The sequence below is a fragment of the Chenopodium album genome, chromosome 21, assembly GCF_948465745.1.
Source record: "Chenopodium album chromosome 21, dcCheAlbu1.1, whole genome shotgun sequence".
Taxonomy (NCBI): domain Eukaryota; kingdom Viridiplantae; phylum Streptophyta; class Magnoliopsida; order Caryophyllales; family Amaranthaceae; genus Chenopodium; species Chenopodium album.
This window is the reverse complement of record NC_137854.1, coordinates 4,410,461-4,437,688: the sequence shown is the minus strand read 5'-3', so window position 1 is coordinate 4,437,688 and position 27,228 is coordinate 4,410,461. Positions and strand designations below refer to the sequence as shown.

General features: G+C 34.5%; 3 protein-coding genes and 1 pseudogene across 3 annotated transcripts; 2 read left to right on the top strand and 2 right to left on the bottom strand.

Moving 5' to 3' along the window:
- Window positions 1–304: 304 nt before the first annotated feature.
- On the bottom strand, window positions 305–8,147 carry LOC145600204 (magnesium transporter MRS2-I-like). Its single transcript, XM_081656108.1, has 12 exons — window positions 7,880–8,147; window positions 5,679–5,958; window positions 5,543–5,572; window positions 4,706–4,853; window positions 4,424–4,545; window positions 3,851–3,925; window positions 2,060–2,284; window positions 1,827–1,871; window positions 1,348–1,392; window positions 1,225–1,254; window positions 803–922; window positions 305–720 (listed from the first exon to the last, which is right to left on the bottom strand). The coding sequence occupies exons 2-12, from the start codon at window positions 5,931–5,933 to the stop codon at window positions 634–636; spliced, it is 1,182 nt and encodes a 393-aa protein (XP_081512234.1). The 5' UTR covers window positions 5,934–5,958; window positions 7,880–8,147; the 3' UTR covers window positions 305–633.
- Window positions 8,148–9,810: 1,663 nt separating this feature from the next.
- Window positions 9,811–11,046, top strand: LOC145602720 (early nodulin-like protein 20 pseudogene; annotated as a pseudogene).
- Window positions 11,047–13,069: 2,023 nt separating this feature from the next.
- On the top strand, window positions 13,070–17,920 carry LOC145602166 (O-fucosyltransferase 39-like). The gene is made up of 10 exons (XM_081658334.1): window positions 13,070–13,717; window positions 15,021–15,083; window positions 15,184–15,262; window positions 15,409–15,479; window positions 15,579–15,667; window positions 15,765–15,968; window positions 16,319–16,586; window positions 16,688–16,915; window positions 17,014–17,211; window positions 17,439–17,920. Exons 1-10 carry the CDS (start codon window positions 13,604–13,606, stop codon window positions 17,646–17,648), a joined length of 1,524 nt encoding a protein of 507 aa, XP_081514460.1. The 5' UTR covers window positions 13,070–13,603; the 3' UTR covers window positions 17,649–17,920.
- Window positions 17,921–19,056: 1,136 nt separating this feature from the next.
- Window positions 19,057–26,395, bottom strand: LOC145602104 (mechanosensitive ion channel protein 2, chloroplastic-like). Its single transcript, XM_081658252.1, has 14 exons — window positions 26,236–26,395; window positions 25,976–26,144; window positions 25,813–25,872; window positions 25,113–25,270; window positions 24,409–24,532; window positions 24,060–24,157; window positions 23,775–23,888; window positions 23,344–23,404; window positions 22,715–22,864; window positions 22,477–22,587; window positions 21,905–22,072; window positions 21,681–21,794; window positions 21,441–21,497; window positions 19,057–20,401 (listed from the first exon to the last, which is right to left on the bottom strand). Exons 2-14 carry the CDS (start codon window positions 26,051–26,053, stop codon window positions 19,538–19,540), a joined length of 2,157 nt encoding a protein of 718 aa, XP_081514378.1. The 5' UTR covers window positions 26,054–26,144; window positions 26,236–26,395; the 3' UTR covers window positions 19,057–19,537.
- Between the last annotated feature and the right edge of the window lie 833 nt (window positions 26,396–27,228).

The window sequence follows — 27,228 nt, the reverse complement described above, 5'->3', positions numbered from 1 at the left end:
CATCATATGGTGTAGCACTGCATAATGTACTGGTCCTGCCTTGTGCCCACTCCAATATGTATCATCGTCTTAATTTCGAGTGGGAAGACTTGTTCATCAAAACCTTACAACTACTATTGTAAGGGGGGCATATATAGCATTACAGCAGACACATGCTAATCCTCAGTGAATCAATTTCACGAGGCTGGAATGGCAGCTCATCTTCATAGATGTCATAGCTTGAAAAGAATGCATAAATAATTTTAAAGCACAAGTTATATTTAGAGAAGTCAGAATTCAGCAAAAACATTTGATAGCACTTGATATGATGCTAATGATGTTTCAATTAGTTGATACTTTGTAAGAAATGTTACTGACAAAGTTTCACCTATTACTGAGGTTCGGTAATTTACAAATGAAAACTAATACAAAAAGGAAAAAAAAAAAGCCTCAGCAAGGTCTGCTGAGGGTTACCAAGAATTGAGTTGTATCAATTATATTTGAGCATCAATATGTACATGAAAATGGCTGCCGCCAATTCAAGTATGCTGGATCCAATAAGATAGTATGTCTGTGTGTATGAGGTTACCCAGAATTATTCACTGGTAGAGATTGATTTTGTTATTCCATGAAAAGATGTGTGATTTACTGATCTCATGATCCCACAAGCCCTTTAAAACGAGCATATGCGATTATAACCACAAAGAGTACTGCGCTAAAAAGTCCAGAAAGGATAATTACCTGCAAAACATGCAAGACCTATAAGTCCAAAAGAATGGGTAACAGTTACTTAGCTAAACTTAAATGCAATTGTTATATTTACCCATTTAAAGAGGTAACCATGATTTTCCATCCAAGTGTAAGGTATATTCATGCCAAAGATTGCAGCCACCAAAGAGTAGATTGATAAGCAAACAGTTCCCGAACTCAGGAAGAGCTCCAACTGCAAGATAAATTTAGCATTCACAAAGAACAAAGAACGCATATTAAAATTATAGACTACCCAGATTACTCTCAACTCTCAGACCATCAATTGAAGAGAATTGAGATAGATTTAGGTTATAATTAAATAACTATGTTGTGGTTCTTGAATTGCATGTGAAATCAACAGTTGGAATTTCCAACCTAGTTCCCACTGACAGCCAACTTGCAAAGAAATCAACATTCCTGACTCTCAAGTAAACATAAATAGACAAAAAAAACTATATAACTTCAAGCATTAGGAGAGGAAAGAGGTGTCCACACCTGAATCAATTGATTTCGATGATTGTCAAGCTGCACAGGAAGTCAACTTTCAGTACCACCAAAAGAAGGCATTCATGTTTCAAAATATAAACTTCTAGATTGAAGACAAAAAGACTTACTAACCTGAATGTTGATGTAATCCTCAGTGTCATCAATGTATTCACGAAGCTGCAAGTTCCAATTCAAAATCATCAATTTATGATAAATAAATAAATAAAAAAAAAAAAGGTTTAAATGTGCAGAATGCAATTTATGCAAACACCATGACCCAAAAACAGCCTGTTCTTTTCCTCTCATATCCTCTCTTTCAGTCTATATCCCTTGGTGGCATGACTTATTAACTCATATATTTCCATCTGTCTTCCCCAATCTCCAGTATTTTGAACCAATCATCATCACCACAGCTGTTCAGCATGTTGAGTGGACTCCAAAATAATCAATTGAACAGAGATAGTTAAACGGGCTATGTCAGACGTTCCTGTCTGTGACACTATTCAGGTTCACAAATCACAACAGTCCAGATAAACATTTATACACATAGATGCAAGAAGAGTAACTAGAGGACTGCATAGTAAGATCTAACAATTCTTCATAATACATACCGTTGTTAGTTTATTTAATGTCCCGTCAATTTGCATGAAGTAAGCCTGTAATTCATATCCGGAATAAAGACATTAGTTATTCACACCAACCCAAGCACTGACATTCATTTACACTTTGTGCATAAAATTGCAGATGAAAACAAGTTCTAAAAAAGAGGACTTAAAATAATGTTAAGACTCAGAACAAGATAGAGTCATCTCTTTCAATGAAAACTTATGAAGATTGTAATAACCTCTAGCAACATCTCAAGTTCCTCAACATCATTCTCATCACTACGACCAGTGACCATACTTGCTCTGCTTGCTCTTGATATCTTAGAGATAACAGTAGGGGAACTGGGAAACCAGTTGGCTCCTGATCCGCTAACAGGTGAAGCAGGAACAGCCAGCTTTCTAGACAGGTAAAGGTCGGCCATATCACCGTCATCATCCAAAAGTTGTTCAAGCTCATCCCTCACCTACAACCAATAATCATATGACTTAAACTTACAAGGATAAGCAGACATACAAACTATTTACTATTTAAGTCTGGGTATAGAAAATACAAAAGCATTACGAAGTAGTTCTTGAGCTTGAACAATGGAAAGTTGGAAACAATAATTGAAAAAAGAAAGTCCAAGCTACACAAACTCTAATTGTAAACATGATTATTTTTGGCCAGGGTCTTTATGACATCATTATATTTATATGACATCATTATAGTAAGTTACATCACATTATTACACTTATATGACAACATGATATTTCAAATTTTCATGAATTTCAAAATAGAGTCAAAACTCATTCTTTGCACTTAATAGACATCTTTATCGTTGTCTTATGGTTTTAAACCTCCTTATATGACCCCGGGAGTCACCCCATGCATTCATTTCATTTTTGAAAAAAAATGTCAAAAATTGACCCGAAATCGTTTATTATAGCCTTCAATTTTGGACAATTTTTCACTTTTTTTGACCCGGAATAAAAATTGTCGAGATACCTACCATGGACCCTAATACACCCCGGGAGTCCATTTGGGTGGGTAAAACCACACAATATGCCTTTAAACGGTCAATTTACCTGTTTACAACTTGCATCTATTTCATAAACTCAAACTTACCACGGACATTTATGACAGCATATAATGGTCATATATGGTTCTAAATGGCATTATATGACCCCGCTAGTAGCTCAAGACTTTTCGACACCAGGTCCCGAAACCTCCAAAATTGCTAAAAAAGCGTAGATAATAGCCTTCAATTTTGTAAACTTTTGACTTTTTTGGCCCGTAAATAAAAATTGCCGAGATGTTTACCATGGACCCTAATACCCTCTGAGAGTCGGGTGGAACCATCCAATTTGCCTTTAAATAGTGAATTTACCCGTTTACAACTTGCATCGAATTCATAAACTCAAGCCTACCACGGACATTTATGACAACATATAATGATCATATATGGTTCCAAACGGCATTATATGACCCCGGGATGTATCCCCTAATATCTCAAAACTTTTCGACACCGGGTCCCAAAACCTCCAAAATTACTCAAAAAAACGTGGATATTAGCCTTCAATTTTGGAAAATTTTGACTTTTTTTGGCTCGAAAATAAAAATTGCCGAGATTTTTACCATGGTCCCTAATACCCTCCAGGAGTCCAATTGGGTGGGTGGAACCATCTAATTATCAAGGAATTTGATGAAAAAGTAAAAACCTAATACCCTCCAGGAGTCCAACTACGTTTAAGGCTTATATCAAGTTAATAGGCCTATAATGTGCCTATTGTAACTTTGTAATTTATTTATATTACAAATTTTAAACAAAAGTATGGATCATGAGCCATAATACCAAAAAGAATTCGCAGTTTATTTTAAAACTGAATTTAATTTCGGATTGGATTCAAAGGCTCAGAACAGCACAACACAAGACATATATCAAACATGAAAAACCTTCAACCCCACCCTCCCACCTAGAGCAAGAGGAAGGAAAGGTCTACAAAAGTTGTAGGGAATTAACTGATAAACAGTTGTGTTAAAAAAATAGTACCTTCTGAACACGAGCAGTCAACCTTGTCATTGCACTCTTTAATTTTCTTACTCTGTCCAAGTTTCGGCTGCTTATCTACAAAAAAACAACAACACTAATTATCAAAGAAAATTGGGCAGAGAAAGACAAAAAAAATTGTGAAATGTTACATTCTGAACGCTAAGAAACAATAGATTATTTTCACAAAAAGAAAAAATCAAACAGGGAAAAAAAAAAACAACACAACAAATATGTAACCATGGTATTAATAGGATCTACCCACATGCCGCCACATCAAATAACAGTTTATAAAAAAAAAAAAATTTAAAAAAAAACAGCACAATTACTCTCATTAGTCTCATGGCAAAAAAATCAGAATAATTCAGGGGTAGAACATACGGCTAAATTTTACTTACAGCTTAGATATCACTAGTAAAGCCAAAACAAGAGAAAAATGATCATTTTCTAAACAACATGCTCGATAAGATCAAAAGCATAATTCCTAACTCAATAGACCTAATATCCAATTCACCTTATTTATGGTTCTTAAAGGCCAAAACATTTGTCAGAAGGCCCACAGGGTAACACCCTCACCTTAGATGTCAGCTCATCTAATGCTGGGTAAGCAGCAGTTTCCAGATCAGTTGTACGTGCAGCAAGAAAGCTACATATTGAGTCCAAAGCCACCTCAAGGGCACGGAATTCAAAGGGAGATTCTACAAAATTGAAAGAGATAATCAGCAAAAAGAGAGTTCAGATAGAAAAGTTGGACAATGAAGAAGGGAAAAGGTGACTAAAATAACTGAAAGAACGATATATCAACTGATTAAGTATAGCAAGACCAAAACCCACATTTTGCAGATGAAAGTAACTTACCATCTTCTTCGGTAGCTTCAACATCATGTCCCCCCGATTCCTTCCCATCTCCATTAACTTTAGGTGCAGTACTTCCAGGACATAAGCGCCTCTGAAGTTCTTGAACAACAGGAATTACATTTTCATCTGAAGGGTCTCGAAGCAAGACCTATAAGAATAAAAACAAAATAAAAAACCGTGTCCTCAAGAATTGAAGCCTTACTCTTTCACAAGCACCAGATTCATTAAACCTAAAGTGTAAGAAAATGAGAAACAGTTTTAGAGGCACCAATGTACACAGAATTATACGCGGACATTAATAGGACTATAGGACTGTCCGTTACCCACCTATACTAAAAACAAGAAATTTTACTTGTTAGAATTATTTCAATAACAGTGTCCTAGGTCAACAAAACAACCATACAAAAAAACACTACCAATGTGGCAAAAAAAGGCAGGTTAAAATAAGTGAGAAACACAAGCAAAAAGTGATAAATGACAATAACAAAGATACCAAGCCCAGAACAAATGCAATAAAATTTGAGAACAAGATAAAGTGATAAACACACATGCGAAAATTAATATGCCATTAAAATAGATAGAGGCCAATTCTTGATGAAAACATCAGAAGCCATATACTACATATAATTGATCATTATTAGATGCAATAAAAATAGTGCATTTGTCAAACCTCAGACTTTAAGTTGGCTCCCCATTACAGTTCCAAAGATAAACACACCTAATTAACTATTACCAATTACAAAAAGTAAGGGAATGAACAGGACAGTAATAATAAAGATAAGAGCCAAACATACAAAATCATATAGGGCATAAAGAGATGTTAAATTTTGGCAGTACCTCATCAGCAGTGATGATTGCCTTGATATGCTGAGCACCCAAAACACCAAATAAATAAATCAATCAGTAAGAGGCACACACACAGACAAGACGAAAAACAGAAGAAAATTGAAATAATTTGAAGTAAGAAAAGAACCTCCAAATTCAAAACAATAGCTTTTTCACGACCTAGAATAGCAGAAGGGTAGGAGAGAAGAGGATCTAAAATACGAAGATCACGAGCATGAATTTGAACGCGGTGCATAATAGCGTGCTTGTCGAGGTCAAGAACAGTAGCATGACTAGAAGAATCAAGTAAAATCCAACTACGTGATCCAGCAGGTTTCTTCTTCAGAACCACACTTAAGCTCATTTGAGGGTCCACGGGAACTACGTATCCTTCTCTACCCATCACTGTTTTTATGTTTTATTCATTCCTGCAATAAAAAATTACCAAGGGTACGTATTTCTTCAGTGGCACATCCAGAAATTTTAAATGTAGGTATATCTTTAGCTTTTAAATAAATGAAATAATAATTAAGAACATATAGAAAGTCACATGTACATAGTACAAAATACGGAGTAATAGGCAGTTCGTAAGGTGAAATACTAAAGAGTAACAATAATTCTTAAATACAAAATTATAACTATTCTAAATAATTTTAGTTTCAACCATCACTTGTGAGAACAAACTCTCTCTAAGTAACAAAAAAACTATTTAGAAATTGATCAATTAATCAACCGGTCACAAATTTAGGGAAATTGTTCAATTGCTAGAACCTAAGACAATCATTAAATTAGGTATCAAATTAATAACTTGATCTTATATGTCCTGAATAATGGGGAACATTTTGGCTTCAAGAGAGCTAGTGCAGCAACCAGGTGCTTATTCTAAAACGCTAATGATGTATAAGCTTCTTTGAGGTTCTCGTGTTCTAATGCCATGTAGGAGGATCCTTTGAAATACCTCGCTTGTACCAAGAGCTTGTTTAAATGCCTCTTGGCTTGTAGACTAGCTACTAGGGGTGAGCAAAAATTCCGGGTACCCGGAATTGGTTAGGAACCGGCGGGTCCGGAACCGAGAATGGACCCGATGGTTCCAATTCCGGGTAATAAAGTAAGGACCCGGTTATAACCAATTCCAATTCCAATTCTCAACTTTTTGGAACCGGAACCGGTTGGGTACCCGGTTACCCAATATATCCTAAACTAACTAAATTTTAGATAATAAAAATATGTTAAATGTATCTAATTTGTAAAATAAAAAAGTATTATTAATACCTAACATGAATACAAATAGCTTAATGCATATATAAATATAAGTATTAAACACTAATAATGATACTAACTAAAATAAGAATTATAATTTGTATTATATTTTAAAAATTACATACATAAGTGGGTACCCGGAACCGGAACCGGTACCCGGTGGTTCCAATTCCAATTCCTAAATTTTAGGACCCGGTTAAACCAATTCCAATTCCGGTTCCGAATTTTAGGACCCGGTTCCAACCAATTCCAAGTCCGGGTCCTAAAATTTTGACCGGGTACCCGGTTTGCTCACCCCTACTAGCTACCACCTATAGGGGTTATTGCTTGTACAAACCGCAGGATGAATCTTCAAATCACCTTTTCATTAATCTACTTAATCAACTGAAGTGTGGCGAATAGCACTAAAACAGCTATAACACTTAGAGCACTAAAACAGCTATAACACTTGGGGCTCCTACAAGAGTTGATCCTAACTATTATGTTTGGCAGGTATACCTCTCCAACGGCTAAGCTATATGTTACTCCAAAAGTGTTTCTCCTACACCGCGTATGCAATATAAACGCAAAGGAATACTACGAGTAGTATTTTGAGCAAAATTTTCTTGTCTAGTGCTTATCTGTTAAAGAATACATCCGGATGACCAGAACTATGTTAAATGTTGCCTGTATAAGCCATAGGATCAAGGTCAAGCAACGACGAAAACTTCAGCAACAATCTAGTATTGATCACTAGAGTATCTTAACCTATTTTGCTCTATCTTAACATCACACTATTCAATCTGGCGTATAAATCAAGCTTAGTTTAATTTCCTTATTCGAGCAAACTATCTGATCATAATTTTATTTCCTCGTTCAAGCAAACTTTCTAATCATCAACAAAATCAGAAACAGTTTCACAATCCTAAATCTCAAAGTCGCAAATCATAAACGTAAATTCAATTACTAAATTAAGCTCAGAACTCAAGAAACTCATAATCCAATCCTAAAAACGAAACTCAAATCAATTCATAAAAAGTAAAGAAGACGAATAAAATCAAAATTTCAACAAAATCAACAAAAAAAAAACAAAATCAATTTTTCAAATACCTCGTACAGAACGAATAAGGCGAGTACAAAACACTCAGCGTTGTTCGCTGCAGCAGAGTGGGAGACGGCAGTCGGAAGTGCGGCGGAGAAGACGGTGGCCGGCGATTGTGGTGCGACGGAGGAGAAGAAATCGTGAAGATGGCCGGCGATTCAGGTTCATGCTATCGAAATTTGCAGGAGAATATGATTGAGGAAAGAACTTTGCTCAGAGAATCAACAACCCTTTTGTTTGTATTATTATTGGTTCTATTTTTATTTTTGGCGTTTCACTCGCCGTCTCTACTTGGGGAGGTTTTTTTTTAAATCTGTTGACATAAATTTTGGCACCTTCTTGGGTCTTGAATATGATTTGTGGCTTTTGTTTTGTGTGCCCAAAGTGAATTGGACTATTCGAGGTGTCAAGTATAGACTCGAGACCTGTTCTCATTGCCTGATATGAGCTGAACTGAAATGAACTTATTAGAGCTGAACTGAACTGTACAATTTATAACAGAAGGAAATTAGGAGCTGAACTGAACTGAAATGAAAATAATCGTATGAGAACAGGCCCTTAATAATTGACTCGAAAGTATTTGGATCTTGATGAATTTTATGAATTTATGTAACCTATACTATGTACTTCATATGAGATAGGATTGAAATTGATTCAACCCTATCTCATATGTACTTCGTAACTTGTAAATTGATAGGCCACATATAGATCATTTTGAGCAATCAAAGATAAAAAAAATTACGAGTACTTATTGAAAATTGATAGTTTATTTATCAAGTGTAATGAGAGAATGAACATATTATTTATTAGTCTAATGTAAAATTCAAGCTCAGACTATTCAATATATTTAAAGGGACCCTTTATTGCTAGTTTGCTATATTTATGAGAACCCCAAATGTTAATGATGTTTGTACAAGGCAACACATATGGACATACCTAAAAAAACACCAACAAAAGTAGCAACAAAGCCTACAACAACTCCAATATGAGGGGGTAGTTTGGGGTGGGGGATCTGGTTTGATAAGAACTTTTACCTTTAAAAATTTTAAAAACAATACAAAATAAAATTTGTTAAACTTTTTTTAAAAAAATATTTTGCAAAAATAGATAAATAAATCAATCAACTTGGTAAAACAAACTATTATCAATCATCATGTTGTAGGAAATAATCATGTTGGGCTTCTTGATCTTACAACTTGGGTTTGTATTTTGGATCTACTCAGTGCCCACTTCGGGAAAAAGCCCCAAAACCTTACTGGAATCCAAGTGGGCTCCCAAGACCCTAATGTAATTTCAAGTTTTCAAATACGTAGAATTTTTTTCAGAACTGATATAAAATAGTGTTGGGCTAGACGCTAGTAGATGAAGCAAAGCTTTTCTTTAACTAATCCAAATTAGATTTTGAAAACTTTTTTGTATGATATATCCAATTAATCCAAATGACCAAAAGTTAACCTAGTAAACAACAAATGTTAATGGCGAACATTCATATGACGGGTTAACTTCAAAAAAAAAAAAAATTCATATGACGGGTCATGGTTTGAACTATTTTTCATGTAGAATCGTTATTCATAATTCATAAATCATAACTTCATACATTATATAAAATGAAAAAGGTCATGCTTAGACGTACATCAACCAACAAGTCTAAAATTAACAACATATCAATTATCATATGAATGACAATGTGTTGTTGCAAAATCATAAGGAAGATATGAAGGACATGCAAAGGAAACGGTTTTGTACCAAATGCATGTTTTACCATCTTAGAAAACGAAGATGTTATATATATTCAAAACATTCAAGCATCTAGTCATAACTAAAGTACCAAAATAGAATTTGCATGCATATAATTCAGTTAAATTTGAATAACTATATATATAGCTCATGCTTTTTTCCTTCATAAACTTCATACATACCGAAAACCAAGAAAATAAAAATGGAGTCGTCGCAAATTTTTTTGGTAATGGTAGGAATAATATTAGGGTTAGGGATGGTGGTAGAAGTAGAAGGAAGATCTCCAGTGTTGCATGAGGTTGGAGGAGGTAGGTTTGGGTGGAGGCTTAATGTTAACTTTTCTAATTGGGCTGCTAGTCAACATTTTTATGTTGGTGATTGGCTTTGTAAGTATTATTTTGCCCTAATCTCCTCTTTGTGTCCATGCTTTTTTATTTTTGGAATAATTAATTACATTAATTTCTTATAGTTTAGAACATTGGTTTTATTTTTGAACCATGCATAAACTCATTATAGGTCACGACTTTATGTTTATATATAGGTCACGACTTTATGTAGTTTGATGTTATTTTTATTGTATTATACTCGTATTCTTTTGATAATAACTAGTTTGAGTGCAATGATACTACACATCGAGTAAATAAAAAAGTATTGTGATAATTGATAAGTTTCTTAGCTTGATTTTATGTCTCTTTTTCCACTTGATTTCTTAGCTTCTTTGCATCAATTGACAACTTTTTTCATATCTTAATCATATATATCAATATATGGGTATCAAATGATAACCTGTCATACCATTAAAATGTGCAAACTTGTTGTATCAATCACTAATTAAGAAAGTTTCCTTGCTAATCCTATCAGAATGTTACTTGTAACAACATGCACGCATCTGACAAGTTAATAATAAGTCGTAGCAATCAATTTTTCTGCATATTAAAAATTAATTACTTTCTTCAATAATTTAAACCAAGTCTTCTGACTTAACCATACCATAATTACTCCCTAATTGACAGATTTAATTAATTACTAATTTTTATATAATTTCTTGACAGATTTTGGGTTTGACAAGAGGATAATAAGTGTACTAGAGGTGAACCAAACAAATTACAAAAATTGCATAGAGAAAGACTACATAACCAACATAACAAGAGGAGGAAGAGATGTATTTAATCTAACGGTTGCTAGGCCTTACTACTTCATCAGCGGTCGCGGTTACTGCTTTCGTGGGATCAAACTTGCAATCAACGTTCAAGATGCTCCATTGCATCCTACACTCCCTCCTACTTCTTCTTATTCTCTCACCAAAACAAGCCCTAATTCTACCCTCATCACATCTCATGCCACCACCACCACCTATTACGGACCGTTTGATCATTTTCTCATCACGATCATTGTCATCATCATGTCCGTAGCAACTAATTGGTCCTTTGCTAATTAGTAGTACAGTATTCTACCTGTCCGAAATTAGTTGTCAAGTTGATAATGAACCTGACTTAATTAGTAACGTCGTGTATTTATTAATTCCGTGTGTTTTAGATATTATTCGTGGATTTGAGTAGGGTACACTCGATTTGCTTGTTTGGTGTTTTATTTCTATCAAATTAATGTTGGAAAATATATTGGTGGATGTGATCATTCAATGTACCACAAAACCAAAAATGGTACAACAAATTTTCATATGAAGTGTCCAAGAAATATATGATTAATCACATCTTTGTACGGTTACCGTGCTTTTATTATTAATTTTTGGTGTGATTCAAATAATTGCCGATACTCCGGCCCCTTATTAGTTCCCACCTAAGAAAATAGTACACCCTATATTATTTGATATTACTATAGGGTTAAATATGATCTTAATAACCTTTGCACCAACAAAAAATTATGATTATTAGCTTAATTAACTCCGCATTATAGGTAAGCATTTTAAGATAATGATTTAAATTTCTGTCATTTGAGATTAGTGCCGTTTTAAATACACTATAATCTTCAACCGAGGCTTTAGTGTCACCTTTTTAAGGGGTAATATTATTAATATTATCCACAATCCTAAAAAGAATTTTTATGTCATGGAAGCACATAGAATAAGATGAAGACTTTGTATAGAGTGATCATGAGCATTAGACAATAATAGTCCCGTCAAAAAAAAAAAAAAAAATAATAGTACGAGTACACCGCAAATGATATCTACAATCCTTCATATTGTTTTTGATTTTTTTAGTTTTGGAAGATGTACTCCATCAAATAATTGTGTGAAAAGATAAATCGCACTCTCAATGATTTTTTATTTATATTTTATTCAATAAAGAATATTCCTTACTTCCTTAGCAATAATGTCAATACAATTATACAAATACTAATATAGAAAATTACTCCATACATATTTTTAGGTTGTCACATATTCTGGTTTCAAAAAAAAAAAAGTTGTCACATATTCAAAAATAGATATTAATTCCTTAAGAAAAAATATACATAGCATAAGCTACTATTTTACAAAAAATAAATGAATACTCGTAGATGTCAACAAGACTCTCCATTTTATAAGTTAGCTTAAATAAAATGATTCAATTGTATAAATCTTCAACAAATACATTACCTTCGCTTTAGAAAGACAATGGTAATTTTTTCGTTCTTGAACATTAATAAAGCAACATGACAAATGTAACTATTAGAGTCAAATAACCCTTTGCCTCACATTATCAAAACCAAAAGGATGTTAATGAACTGAGCTAAGTTAAGTTTGAACCCGTTAGTGCTAAGCTTCATAAGAAAAATATCTCGAATAAGACTTGAGCTCAACCGAGTCTTCTACTTACTCGTCCGAGCTTACTTAGTTTATTTTTGTTCGTACGAAGGTTTTGCATGAAGGGTTTTTTAACAATCAATTTTATAATTGAACGCAAATGATCCATTTTTGAGCATAAACAAGTCGAAACAAAATTGTTCGAGCTATGCTTCTTTGTTTTAAATCAACCTTGATTGATTGAGCATATTTGTTTACTAATGTATCAGACTATTAACACATTCACGATCCAATCCAACTCAACCCGAACATCTTAAAACAACATCCGTGACCCTATGACAACTCCAATTAATTACCAAATGACAATCAAAGTTAGCATGTTGATATCTTGAGAATGTATAAACCAATAAATACTCCATAATAGTAGTAGAGTCATAGTTAGCGTAGTAGAGGCTACACTATACCGTTATATGCGGTCCACACGCATAAAGGTGGAGATTGAAGGAGTTGAGTCGTGAGAAAAGTGTCGGTGACACGAGCATAAACCACCCAACTGTCCCTTCTCTGTTTGCAATAATGATTCATAACCATTATCAATTTTTACACCTTTTCTTTTTTTTTTTTTTTTTTTTTTTTTTTTTTTTTTTTTTTTGGGGTTTCATTTCATTTTATGTTTCTTTTTGTTTTTATAATAAGGGGGAAAGAACCCAAAACTTTATTTTTTGTTTATTTTTAATTTTAGCACCTACCAATAAAATCCAAATTCCTTGACCATATTAGCCACCTCTTTTTCTTTCTCTCTCCTCATTTTTTTGTCTTTTGAGGTGTCCTTAATTCTCCAAAATATACCCTTCAATAAAAATTCAATCTTTTTCACCTTTTCACTAGTATATCCGTTGTAAAAACAAACTTTCATCATCTTCTTTATTATAACTTCCTATCATACAGTTAGAAAATAAAGAGAAAATCCCATAAATTCAGTGCTATTATATTCCAATTTCCAACCTTTTCTTTCTTCATTGTGTACCATGTGAATTAGGACTGTGACTTAATAATTAAAGTCCTGATTTTTTTAGTGTTCTTTCCTTTTATGGCGCTTATTTCCCAGTAATTAATACCCCTTTATAAATCAGCTGTTTTTTTTAGAGGGAAATTTAGCAATTGATTTCTTCAGTTAGGGTTCTTCTTTAATTTTTCCGGGGTTTTCTTTAATTTTTCTGGGTATTGTCAGATTTTCCTGAATCTTCAACTGGGTATGTATAGTAATACAATGAAGTTCAGAAGAAAAGAAGAAATGGGTTTCTTGTTGATGCTGCTGATTTTCCCGATTTTATTGGGTTCTGCTGATAATTCTCCTAATCTATACTCTGTATGTTCTTACTCTTCTTTCAATTCATTTCAATTTCATAAAACTGCTGTTAATTATATTATTATTATTCTCTGATTTCAAGTTTTTAATTGGGTTTACTTTGATAGATATTGTGATCTTGATGTGTTTTCGATAATTATAATAATTCTTTGACTTTCTCAATGTGAACTAGTTGACAAGAGTCTTAGATGTGAAGACCAGCGATAGTTTTAGGAAAAATTGAACTCGATATTAATGGTTGTAAATGACTATATTTCCTACTCTTTGGAGTAATTTCATTTAATTTGTATAAATTGGGTAATATATATGATATAATTGGTCATATTATGCAGAATTAACTCAAGGCGCTGTTTTATTAGATTGTTTGATTAAGATTGCTATTTTGCTATAATTAGTGAACATAATACAAATTGTATTATTTTGAATGATTCTACGGTTGAGATGTCAAGTGCTGGAGTTTGTCGTAATTTCTATTATTTTCTTAAATTTTTAATAGTTTTTGATAATTATGTGGCGTCATGTTGATTAGGACATTTACCTTATAGAGTGTTGATTTTGCTTAATTTGTGTATTTTGGGAAGTAGCTGTTTGTCTCTTTTTGCTTCAGCATGTAATGATTCATTTTTATACCTATTTATAAACACAATAGCTTTTAAAAAAACATATGTATAGATTTTATGGGTTTACTGATTTCATATTAGGTGAATGATGATGTCAATTGAATTCTATTGGTGATCGTTGAGGTAGCATAAGCGTGCGAGCCTTCTAATCTTCTTGTTAGGTGGGAGCGCTAGGATGCAGCATTTGTTAATTGTTTCCGAGCTAACAATAAAGTTCATATTAGATTTATGATCAACTATAGTGAGCATTGCATAAATACGGTTCACGGGATGTTCTTTTATTAGTTTTGGTGGTTCTTGCTCAGGATTATCCTATGTTTGGCTTTTCTAGCAGCAGAATTTAATGTTGAGCAGAAAAATAGTAAAAGCATATTGCATTTATGTCGTGGTTTTTGGTTGATGTTTACAGCTTCTTACTAGCAGTGCTCTTTGTTGGTTGGTCTGTTCTTATGACAAAGGCTGCTTGAATTGAAGTGTACTAGTTTAGGCAACTCATAGCTAGTTACTGATACTTTTTTATCTAATTCCCTCAAGAGAAAGGTGTCCCTTTCTTAAACTATAGGGTGATGCGAATAATTTTGTGATGCTCTTATAAAATGTGCTATACTGCTTTGTGCATATTGAAACAAAACTATAGTTTGGAGAATTAGAGGTGCTGACTGTGAATCTCTTTACCATGGCAGGAATGGCTGTCTGTAAAACCTCGACACTCAAATCTTCTGAAAGATGCTCTTAAAAGTGAACCTGTGAGTAAACATTTATTGGACATCGTCTCATTTGATACTCCTTGTTTGTCCTTTTTTTTTCACAACCTTATAATATTGTACATTGTTTTGTACTTTCTAGTCAAATGACGAGCCTTCCGAACTTTGGTCCCCGTTACCTGATCAAGGATGGAGACCATGTGGAATAAGTTCTAAATCTGGTGAGCACTGTCATTTAACGATAGTGATGATATATATGTGGCATTTTCCCTCCCCGAAAGAACAAAGTTTTCACTTATTATTATTTTTTATTCTTTTGTTCAATCTGTGATGATAGTCTCTCATTAGCCTTTTCTTATTTATGCAGAAAAGCCAACTAATTCATCTGGATACCTCCAAGTATTTCTTGATGGAGGTCTGAACCAGCAACGCATGGGGGTAAGTTCTAGAAATTTGAAGATATTTGCCAACTATCATTTTTGTTGTTTTTTGTCTTAATTTGAGATGCTGTAACTGAGAATTTGTTATGTCTTCCAGATATGTGATGCTGTAGCTGTTGCTAAGATTCTGAATGCGACATTGGTGATTCCCCTACTTGAAGTTAATCCTGTTTGGAAGGACTCAAGGTATTTATGAATAAGTGATGCAATACATATTGTTTTGGGATCAAAAGTTTGTTTATGGAGCCAAACTCTGAAGTTGTGTTCAATTTCCTTTTGGCAGTTCATTTGAAGAAATTTTTGATGTGGATCACTTTATTGATGTCTTAAAGGATGACATTAATATAGTTAAAGAGCTACCATTTGAGTATGCATGGAGTACCAGAGAGTTCTATTCCACTGCAATTCGTGAAACCAGAGTTAAAACTGCACCTGTGCATGCTTCAGTTCATTGGTACTCTGAGAACGTGTTACCTGTACTTCAAAGGTAATGCACAGACTGTTGACTTGATATATTTTTAAGCTTTACGCTATTCAAAGATGTCCATTATGTAAACAAAGCAAGCATCATGTTTATAAACTAGCTGTCACACTTCATGTTAATGATTTCACTTAACATTGAGTGAGTAAATGTGATACTAGGAAGTAGGAATAGCATGTAAACTAGGTTATAAGACTGCAAGGCTCTTTCTTTGTTTTCTATATGCAAGTGAAAGTGGAAATTTCAAAGTTTTAATAACTTGAAACAAATATATTATGGAGTGCTAAGGAAGGCTACAGGAAATATATAATTATCTTTGCAAGCGCTAATGCTGTTTCTTTGTTTGTGTGCTTCAGCTATGGGATTGCTGCAATTTCTCCTTTTTCTCATCGTCTAGCTTTTGATAATATGCCTGAAGATCTTCAACGCCTACGCTGTAAAGTTAATTTCCAGGCACTGACATTTGTCCCACACATTAGAGCACTTGGTGATGCTCTTGTGAGACGGCTCCAATACCCGTCTTTGAAAAGTGAACCAGAGCATGGGTTACTTCGACAATACTCTTACAGGAAAGGGTCAAGAGAGCCACAGAAGTTTGTTGTTTTACATCTCCGATTTGATAAGGTATGTTGTACACTTGATTATCATGTTGGTTATATACAGTATGTTTTACCAATTTTGATTTTTGATTGTATTTGCATTTTTCAAATATTCCATTTGTGCAGGACATGGCTGCCCATTCAGCCTGTGATTTTGGTGGCGGTAAAGCAGAAAAGCTGGCTCTAGCAAGGTATAGGCAGGCAATGTGGCAAGGAAGAGTTCTGAACTCTCAGTTTACTGATGAGGAGTTGAGAAGTCAAGGGCGCTGCCCGATGACCCCAGAAGAAGTTGGACTACTTCTAGCTGCTCTGGGATTTGATAATAATACACGTTTATATCTTGCCTCGCACAAGGTAATAATTAACTACTTGTCGTATTATTGAGCCAGAAAAACAAAGTTAAACTTGATTGACTAGGACAATTTTTTCACGTGTTAACATCAATCTTTCAGGTATATGGCGGAAAAGCTAGGTTAGAGACTTTACGGAGACTGTTTCCCCTGATGGAAGATAAAAAGAGCCTTGCTTCCGCAGATGAGCGTGCACGGATCAAGGGGAAGGCTTCCTTGCTAGCGGCTTTAGACTATTATGTCAGCATGCATAGTGATATTTTTATTTCAGCTTCTCCAGGAAACATGCATAATGCTCTGGTAAGCACTTTGAATGGAGATAATATGACTATTTACATCAGCAAATTCTTCATTATTGCACTCTATATCATATTTTAAACTTGATAACAAAATAATGCATGGTACTTTTATTTCAGATTTATTTCTTTTAGAACTTCCTGACTAAAACGATTATGTTTGGCAATATACATAACTAGAACTCTCTTGTCTTGGAAATTAACAAGAGACATTGTATTAAATGTTTACAGGTTGGACATCGAACGTATGAGAGTTTGAAGACTATTAGGCCGAACATGGGTATGTTGGGTCAGATCTTCTTAGACAAAAACATGAGTTGGGTAGATTTCAGACAAGCAGTGGCCGAGGGACACCATTACAGACACGGTCAACTACGATTACGCAAACCGAAGCAATCTATTTACACATACCCTGCTCCGGATTGTATGTGCCGTGCTTGAGATTTGTTAATATACGGTCTTTAGGAGTTTCCTTACCTTACTACACATGATGATTTTTGTAGTCTTACCTTATAGTTATATCACTTATATGTGGGTTCTTGTAAGCATTCCAATAAAACTCTAGCCCATTCGTTTTACTTGTAAATGTTGCATAGTATTGAACGTGTTACAGCCAGAAGGCCAGAGTAGATGTATGGTTTGAGAGGCCAAGTTTATCATTTTGGGATGTTGATATATGAGTAATGAATAGTAGATACATATCTTTACTTGAATCGATCATTGTACAAAGGATTACTTGTTCTCGATAGAATTCTTCCACTGCGATTATTTATACGAGTTGAACCGTGCTACCTCTTTACTACCCAAGTTGCTTATGCACATTGATTCTGTTGGATTATACTTATAAATATTGTAATTTTACACTTGATATTTCAATGTATTAGATTTTTAACCTTTTTCTTTTTTTGGCTTCCTGTAAAATTTCTGACTATATGTTCTAGATTGTTCTGATCTCCCTACTCGAGTACTAGTTTGTCAGCATCCTAATTCACGAGCATTTGCCTCCATACTGTCTTTGGAGCTAGAAAAAGTGAGAAGATAGGGTGATAAGGGGTACTAATGAACGTTCATTATTATTGGAATTGCCTTCACATGCTTGTATGAGCTTTTATTTTGGATTTACCCTCACATGCGCATATCTGTTCTGAATTATAAGAGGGACTATTAGAACCCCCGTGAGGTAATATTTTGGTGGGGATAAACGCGTCAGGCGATGCTTGTGAGGATCATCCAAAGTGAATGTCAATTAGTTTAATTAGCTAAATAATGAAGCTAGTTAAGGCGCAAAATCAAATCTCGTTTGCATTATTGACATTGTGCAGCCTCCTGTGCACCGGAGTAAACGAGGAGCCACTAAGTTAGTTCATATTATGAGATTCCTAACAGAAGGAAGTTACTTTCCTCAAGAGATGAACTTTTCAGTCTCATACCAAGGTCCAAGGGCTTGTTTGGTTGACATAATAAAACATGTGAATTGAGACTTCCTAGGAATTGCAAATTATGTGTGTTGTTTGGTTGGCAAAAATTTGGGGATAGGAACTTCCTAGAATTTTGTGTTCTCACAAAATGAAGGAATTCACTTGCCTAACCCCCCTAGGTAAGTAGAAATTCCTATGTGAAGTTATTTCCCCCATTGTTTACCAAATAATTTATAAAAATTCCCATGAATAAATTCCCATATATATGCAATTCATGGGAAATTCTAATTCCCTTGTGAACCAAACAACACCCAAACTAGTTGTGTAAAATTACACAAGAATGATTAGGTAACAATTTTGGCCATTTTGTGAAAGAAAACTTCTATTTTTGTTAATCAAACATCTATACAATGTTCTACAGTTCAAAAAAAAAATAAAAAAAATGCAAATGAGTACTTTTGTATCATCCAAACAGGAACCAGGTACATAGATGGAGCAGCTTTCTATTTTACAATTTTACTTGAACGGCCGAACTTGAACCACACAATATAAGAATGAATCATTGGTAATTGATACTCCATATACTGGAATCAAAACATATCTTCCTACCTCAACATCAACTTTACTACCCAGAATGGATATGACACTGAAGCTTAATATGGAACAATTAGGAGATTAATGAAGAATATGCAGTCTAAACACCAGAAAACTGCAAATCCGCCATGACACAAACCTAAACACCGTAGACTCCTAAAAATTGCATATCAACACCTGACAACTTGCCAGTTCGGTGCAAACAAATACCACACACAACTGGCAATGAAATGGTAAACTAGCTCTTTAGCGATTTACAAGGAGCAATGAAGCCCAATGAAGCCCAAAGGTCAGATATAAGTTGGAATAATTACTTTCCTACTTGTCTTTACCATCCTTCTCTCCTGCCGAATTTCCAGGTCCACTACTCCGAGCAGCTAAATCTTTAGCCTCTGCTGGAGCTGGAGGTGAATCAAGCTCATCCTCTATAGGCAGGGTTCTCTTTGACCCCTCCAATGCAACCCCAAGAACTATATTCTCTTCCAAGGAAGCTGATGTTTGTTTGGATGATTCAGATGCTGTAGATTTCTCTACTTGTTTGGACTGAGAGCCTGTTTTGTCGTTAATAACATGAGTTTCAGTATTCAAAGGTTGTAGTACATTCTCCGAATTCTTCGATGTGTTTTCACTAACTGAGCCTGCAGTTTTGGAGTGTGATCCTGCAGCATCCGTTGTGTCCTTTTCCAACTCCGAGATGGGCCTAGATGTAGAATTTCCAGTAGCCTTGCCATCAGCCTTCCGATCCATTTTGGAACCCACGGAAGCCTTGCTTTCATCTCTCGATCTTGAATGCAAAGTCTCTCCCACTTTACCCTCAGCCTTGTTGCCATGTTTAACGTGTTCTTTCTTATCCAAGTCAGGTGCTGATGTTCCTTTGACTTTACTATCGTCAGACTTCTGGTCTCCAAGTGGCTGTCCTGTGCCACGACTGTCTTGCTCTCCGATTCCACGAACTGTACGAGCCTGAGATTTTGACTTATCTTCTCCATTTATCTTATAAGGAGGTTCAATGAGAAGCATTTGACTTTTTGACGCAGGTCCACCACGAGTGAAAAATGAGCTTGAAAATGACATGTTGTCCAAATCAGGCTCATTATAATACTTTTGTATAGTCCTGATTGGTGTGGCAAGTCGAGCCCTGTGATGGCTGACGACCCTCAAAAGATCCAACAATATAGCTTCCTGCAACCCCAAGCAACATAAATACTCAGTCCATTCAGAAAAATAGTCTAGCATTTACTACATATTTATGGATGTCCAGTGTAGTCTCAATATTGAAATAGATACATAAAATTTATCATTTTATCCTTTCATTTCTACATATATATATATATATATATATATATATATATATATATATATATATATATATATATACTCACTTAAATTCAATGGTGGAGATATGAGAAGAAAAAATGTTTCAAAGAACAGTAAGGGGGTGTTTGGTTCAAGCATATTAGGTATAAGGTATGGGTTTGGAATGACCAAAACCCATACCTTGTGTTTGTTTCTTGAAATTTCATTTTTTAAACCCATACCTCAAACCCCCAAGGTATGGGTTTTTGAAACCCAAGGGGGGAGGTGGGTATGACTCATTCACTCATACCTATACCTTTATGTTTAAAATTAAAAGGAAAACTACCATTCCAGCATTCCTAGATAAAAACCAAACACATGAAATCAAGTATCAAGTTCCAACCCCATACCACCCAGGTTTCATTCCTCATTCCAAACCCATACCATTATTTGAACCAAACGCCCCCTAAGAGAGATCTAGATGAAAGCTTAATTGTGAGGATTGAATAATGTACTCCCTCCATCCCTATCACTTGCCAATTATCCACATAAGCAGGTATCAACACGCACGGATACTCCCCATACACAATTACTTCCTATGAACATGAATACTCGCCTATCACTTAAAATTTAAAATTTTGGGTTTGGCACAGATTCTGCTGCTAAGGATAGTTATTTAATGTTAAAATAAATATTGGTAGTGAAAAGAGAGAAAAGTAATGTAAGAGAGAATGTAATAATAAACAGTCAAATCTACTAACAATTAGTCAAGTTACGTAGACAAGATCAAAGCAAGTTTTTAAGTTTTTGTTATAGAGAGTCAAAAAAATATGTATGGACCAGTGACACATAAACATATGGGCCATCTCAATAATTTAACTTATATGCTAGAAGTAACTAAGAAAAAATTAAAACCCAAACTTACCTTAACACACAAATACTCTTCATGATGTGACGTCTTCACAAAACAGGAAATCAATATCTGTACCATATCAAAAATTGTAAGAAGAATTAGATAACTGAAATGGTTCTATAACTGACGAGGACTAAGTTTTAATACCAAAGGAAGAGTGCCATGTCCAAGAAAAAGAGTAGAATTTCTAGTGCACAGTTATGACAGATTCAAAGAAACAACAATAAGTGACAAGCACTTATCTATACTCACCAGAAGAGCTTGATTTTCAGGATTGATGTTTTCCAAAAATACTCTTCTATGAAGCTTTTGCTGTTCAACTTGAGGATTCTTGGCCAAGACTTTACGCATGTCCGCAACAATATTCTGTAAATTTTGAATGTGGAATATTGTAATCATGTGAAAGATCAGTCCACTAGGTGCACCAAGAGAATAATAGCAAGATTAGCAACACAAATATGATAAAGATCACTTACATTAATCTTACTAACATCAAGGTGACTGATTGCAAGATGGGTTTTGATTCGCCAATGAGATTTTTGACTGAGATTTCTCACCACATTCACTGTGAACTTATGGTTAGGGATATGAACTGCCTCACGATCTTCACCCCTTATAATTGTCGGTGACCACCACCCCACGTGCTGTTGTATAAAGAACGTAGAGAGAGACAATCAATTGAAAGTAATTATGATGCATATACACTAATACAACAACAATCTGAGATTCTAGTTAAATCCTTGCCCAAACTAATACAACAACAACATCAAAGCCTTAGTCCCAAAATGATTTGGGGTCAGCAAACATGAATCGTCATAAGAAACCGTCCAAAAAAGGAAAAGGAGCTTGCCCAAACCAATGACCAAAATATAAATTTTAAAAAAAAAAACACTAGTAGCACAACGTCAATGGAGTACATAGAGCAGTCTAAAATCAGAAAGCTATCTTCCTCCAAAACACTTTATGTTTTTCCTAGAACCCCTACTGTATTTGGTGGGGATGTAAGGATTATGGAGTATGGACCATTTAAAAATGTTAGGATACAAACCTCAACAGTGCCCGAGACTTCATACCCTTCAATTTTTGTTTGAATCCATTCGTTCAATACAAATGGACGTGTAGCATGAATCATTACACTTGACAAGAAATTTGTAAATATCTGCAGATCAGGAACAAATTGAGATGGTTACTTCCACAGCTAAGTCAAAACTTATGTTTGCACTATAATGATGATTTAACACCATTATGCAAAATATATCTACCAAAAAAACTCTGCAGCAACATACCTCACGTCCAGCAAGCGTCAGCAGCACAGTTCCAAGGCCTCCAGCAGTCATCCACTTCTGGGTAGAGAAACCCAACAGCTCCATGAACAGTGAAACAGCTGCAACCCAAACTGCAGAGTATACAGCTTTCCCAGCAAATTGAAAACCCATCTGTAAAGTCATAGTAAGCTTCTATCAAGGGAACGTTGGCAATATCAACAAGGTAATATGACAACATCTAAAACAATGCAAAAATACTGCAATTTCCAGCCTAAATTTTAGAAGTCCAGTACAGGGAGAAAATAAGTAACAGTTTTGTCAAAAAAAAATATAAGTAACAGTGTTTAGTAAAGTTTATGCCATATCACTTTATTACCTATTGCCATACCATAGATAAAAAGAAATTCAAAGACAAGATTGCACTGAGGTACTAGTATGTTTTGCAACCATTTGTAAGCTCTAGCTATGTTGAACAAAATTTTTTTTTTAGTAGAGACAATGAAAAGTGGAGACCGCGATAGACAACAAAGATATACAACAGTTTGTGTATGAGTATGAATTTTTATCTCCTACTGAAGACAGATTGAAACTATATGCTTAGATTCAGAGTATTTTTTAGTGCCTCAAAACAGCAAAGAGTAGGAACATACATTTCGTGCATCAGAGGGATCATTTGCCTCCATCAAGTATTTCTGAACTTGTTGAATCACACTGCAATAAAATTGATATTAAATGATCAATAACACAATACAATAAAAACAACATCAAAACTTTAATAAATAGTTCCTGAAAAAAGAGACACCACAAGAGAAGTGAGAAGTGAAAGTGACAACTGACAAGCATACAGATTACACATAGTACCCATGGGTAGGGCCGTAGGGTTTGGAGAGACTAGAAGTACCACGTAAGTAGAAAGTAGTGATGCTCTTAACTAGTCGATACCAGAAGATTAAGTTTACTTTCAAAAGGAGAGGGGGGAGGGGGGTGAGGTCGTGACTCGTGAGGAGGAGCAGATAACAGAACTGTAGAGGACAAATCGGTGTCAAATTAAGCATATAAAAAGAAAAGGAAAAAAAAAAACCTTGATAAACAGTAGGCAAATGCCAGCACTGTTGAAAGTGACTTCACGAAACTCAGAGATCGTTGCTTGACAAGCTCGCTAGCTGCTGTAGGCATAACAATAGGATCCAAAGCCCTATACAATGCAAAAGTTGTAATGAATAACCATCATTAAGAAGCACAATTAACCCATTACAATGGATACAAATGAAACAAAATGTTACTTTATTAAAGACCAAAAGAAAATTAATGACACAAATAATACAGCACACTACAAATAATTTAGAAAAGTGTAGCTAACTAGGACCTGCATATAAGATATAAGCCAGTCCACAGCAACATGGGTTGCAGATAAGATGTCAAAACAAGGTTTGTTGTACTTTTCTTCCAACTGCTGTCAGTTTTCTACATGTCAAAAAAATTGGGCTATCAGGTAACAGGATGATGCAGGATGTATATTTAAAATTGCAGAAACATGTATTCTGTCAGAGAAAATCCAGTCAAAACATAAGTATACCACAACAACGGCTCTAAATTCATAAACTAGCATCAGCTTGTAAATTAAAACCAAAATTTCACTTACAACTAACATAAAGAACAGTTTTACTTCAAAAGGATTATGTAGCAGACTGCAGACAAGTATAAAAGTGCCATACCTTTAAGAAAATGTTTCTGCTCATTCGCATGAGTGGCCCCAAACCCCAGAGAGTGAATATGATAATGCCAACAGCTGGAACCAATTTATTGAGAAGGGGACTAGCTTGTAAAGCATAGCATGACCTGCACAGTAACCATGATTAAAAAAAAAAGATAGAATAAGAACACACCATAACCCCGCAAAATGGACAAATGAGGGAGAAAGCAATCTAGCAATCATGGAAGCCTAAGATCTTAAGAGTAGGAATACTATTTAGTCCCTTCCAATAAAAAAATCCTTTCAGCTCTTAATGCCTCCTTATGGGAACAACATTTACACCCGTTAGGCTGTACATCTTCAAAATGGCAAATTTAAGTAAACAAAATATCATAACAATCTAGCTTTTCAAGATCAAATGTACTAATAAACATTTTTTCTTCTTTGATTTTCCACTCAGTGCAGGGCATCAAAGTACTTCCGCAGTCCACTAACCAAAAGTTTGACAAACAACAGCCTTATGCCCTTATCTAATGATCAAACTGAATCATTACAGCACAACTCAAATCTCAAGTGACTCTATTTATATGGAAAGCCTAAAAGTTGCAGCAACTTTTGATCCTTACAACACACACCCCCTCCCCTCCTCTCCCCCTCCTCTTCAGGAAGGAAAAAAAGGTGGAGGATAAAACGATGCAAAAGGCATAAACAGCTTGAAGAGCTTACCTTGTCAATGCCACGGAAGCAGTTTCCATGCTAGGAATTGCAACATTATGACCCAGAAATAGAAAAGAATGGCATTTCAGGACATTGCACCGGTAAGGCAGGCTACATAGTGGTCTATTAACACTAGATGATAACCGATGAGTCCAAGAATCTTGTCTCTGTTATTGAAAACAAGAGTATGAGTACGAAGCGAGAAGCTACCAACTTAAATGAAATTACCGTCCACAACAATCCTAAAGAATACAGGGTGAAACAACACTGAATAATAAACTAAGAATTGTTGCAGTCTCTCTAACCCTCTAAGTACGCAGTAAATACAAAGTTACAAACAATTATTTTGACAGTACAATTATTGTCATAAACTTCCAACAACACCAGCAATAGGTAAAAGATAAGACCATTAAAACACTAATCAAATATATAACATAGACATAATCATAATTTTTTTATCAATTGGGCGTTTTCAACTAGAATACCTAATAATCATAAAAAGTCATTACCTAATTATTCAATCAGTGGTGTTAATGCTTATTATCAGAAACATAACTACTCCAAATCAACTCAACAAGCTACTAGTACTGGCATTTTGATCACTACCCAAACTATATCACAAAATTTGCAGCTAAACCCTAATTCAAATGCTTAACAAAATTTAGCAATAATAACAAGAAATTAATGATATGAATAAGAATAAACTTACAGAAGAACATGAAGATAACGTAGTAAAGAGCAAATGCTGATTCCCTCTTCCTGTAACATACTGAAACAACAATCATAAGTAATTCATAGCATAATTTTCAATAATTACAATCATAGTAGCAAAATTAATCAAAATTTAAAGCTAATTACAACAATTAAAGTACCTTAAATTGTTTACTTCGCTCTTGGCTCTTGCAAACCCCCAATGACGGAGATAATTGCAAGGAACCAGTAAGTGCCATTGTTTGTTTGATAATCGATACACTCAAAATTCGCCCAAAATCATAGCTCAAATTAAAATTCCACTTAATTCAAATCGATTACGCCGAAACCCTAGAAAAAAAAAATTAAAAATTGAGCGTCAACTTATTAAAAAATTTCCATAATTTTGTTGGCAAAATGATGAAAAATTAACAACTTAAACCTGCATTGAAGATAATTTGATGAAAATGAACGAAGAATTAGGGTTAATTGTGAAAGTATCTTCTTCAATTAACGTCGGATATTCGGATAAAGTTGAGAAATGGAATGAGAAAGGAGGAGAGAGAAAAAAATAGGGGAAGTGAAAAATGGAGGTTAGAAATTCCGACAATTTGCACGGAATATTTTATTTTTATGAAAATAAAATCAAAAGTTAGAAATTTGTGTCTGAGATTTTCCACGTGGAAAATTGTTTTGTTTGTGGTCGGTTATTATTTGGCGTCTAGGAGAAGCAGCCAAAGAGCTACTCCGTAATTGGTTAATGGGTTACGGACTTACGGATTACAGGGTAACCGAGTGATTAGACAGAATTGGGAATTCACATGAACTTCTCGTGATCCTAATTAGCGCGCAAATCTCATACTAAGAAGTAAGAATTACTCTTTCATATGAATTGATATGATGACAATTTTGGGAATGTAGTGTTGTAAATAGTAATGCACGAAAAACAATTGCCAATCTTTCAATTAAATCAACTCGCTATTATCTTTTAAAAAAAAATAAAAAAAATTAACTCGCTATTATAGTATAAAAAATACTTTAAATTTTTAAAAAGTGACAAATAATCTAATTATTTTAACCCTTTTTAAAATAGTACTTAATTCGTTTCTTAATAATCACAATATTATAGTATGCACAAAGTTTTAGAATATTTTTGATACAGAAAATTTTAGCCCAAAATGATATGGTTATTTCACAAGTTCACATTTAAGTGTGTAACTATATAAATCGTACCAAAAATTCTTATGTCTGTCAACCATTATAGATTCATAAAGGTTACTTTGTTTGTGTCATAAGACTACTCGTTCAGTGTTATATGACAACTTTATTCTTTTATTTCCAGTCACTTACCCACATGACCAATCGCATACAAAATGCGTTAAATAATGTGGATTTTTAGGATATTGATCAAATGAGGTGATGGTTTGACGGATGA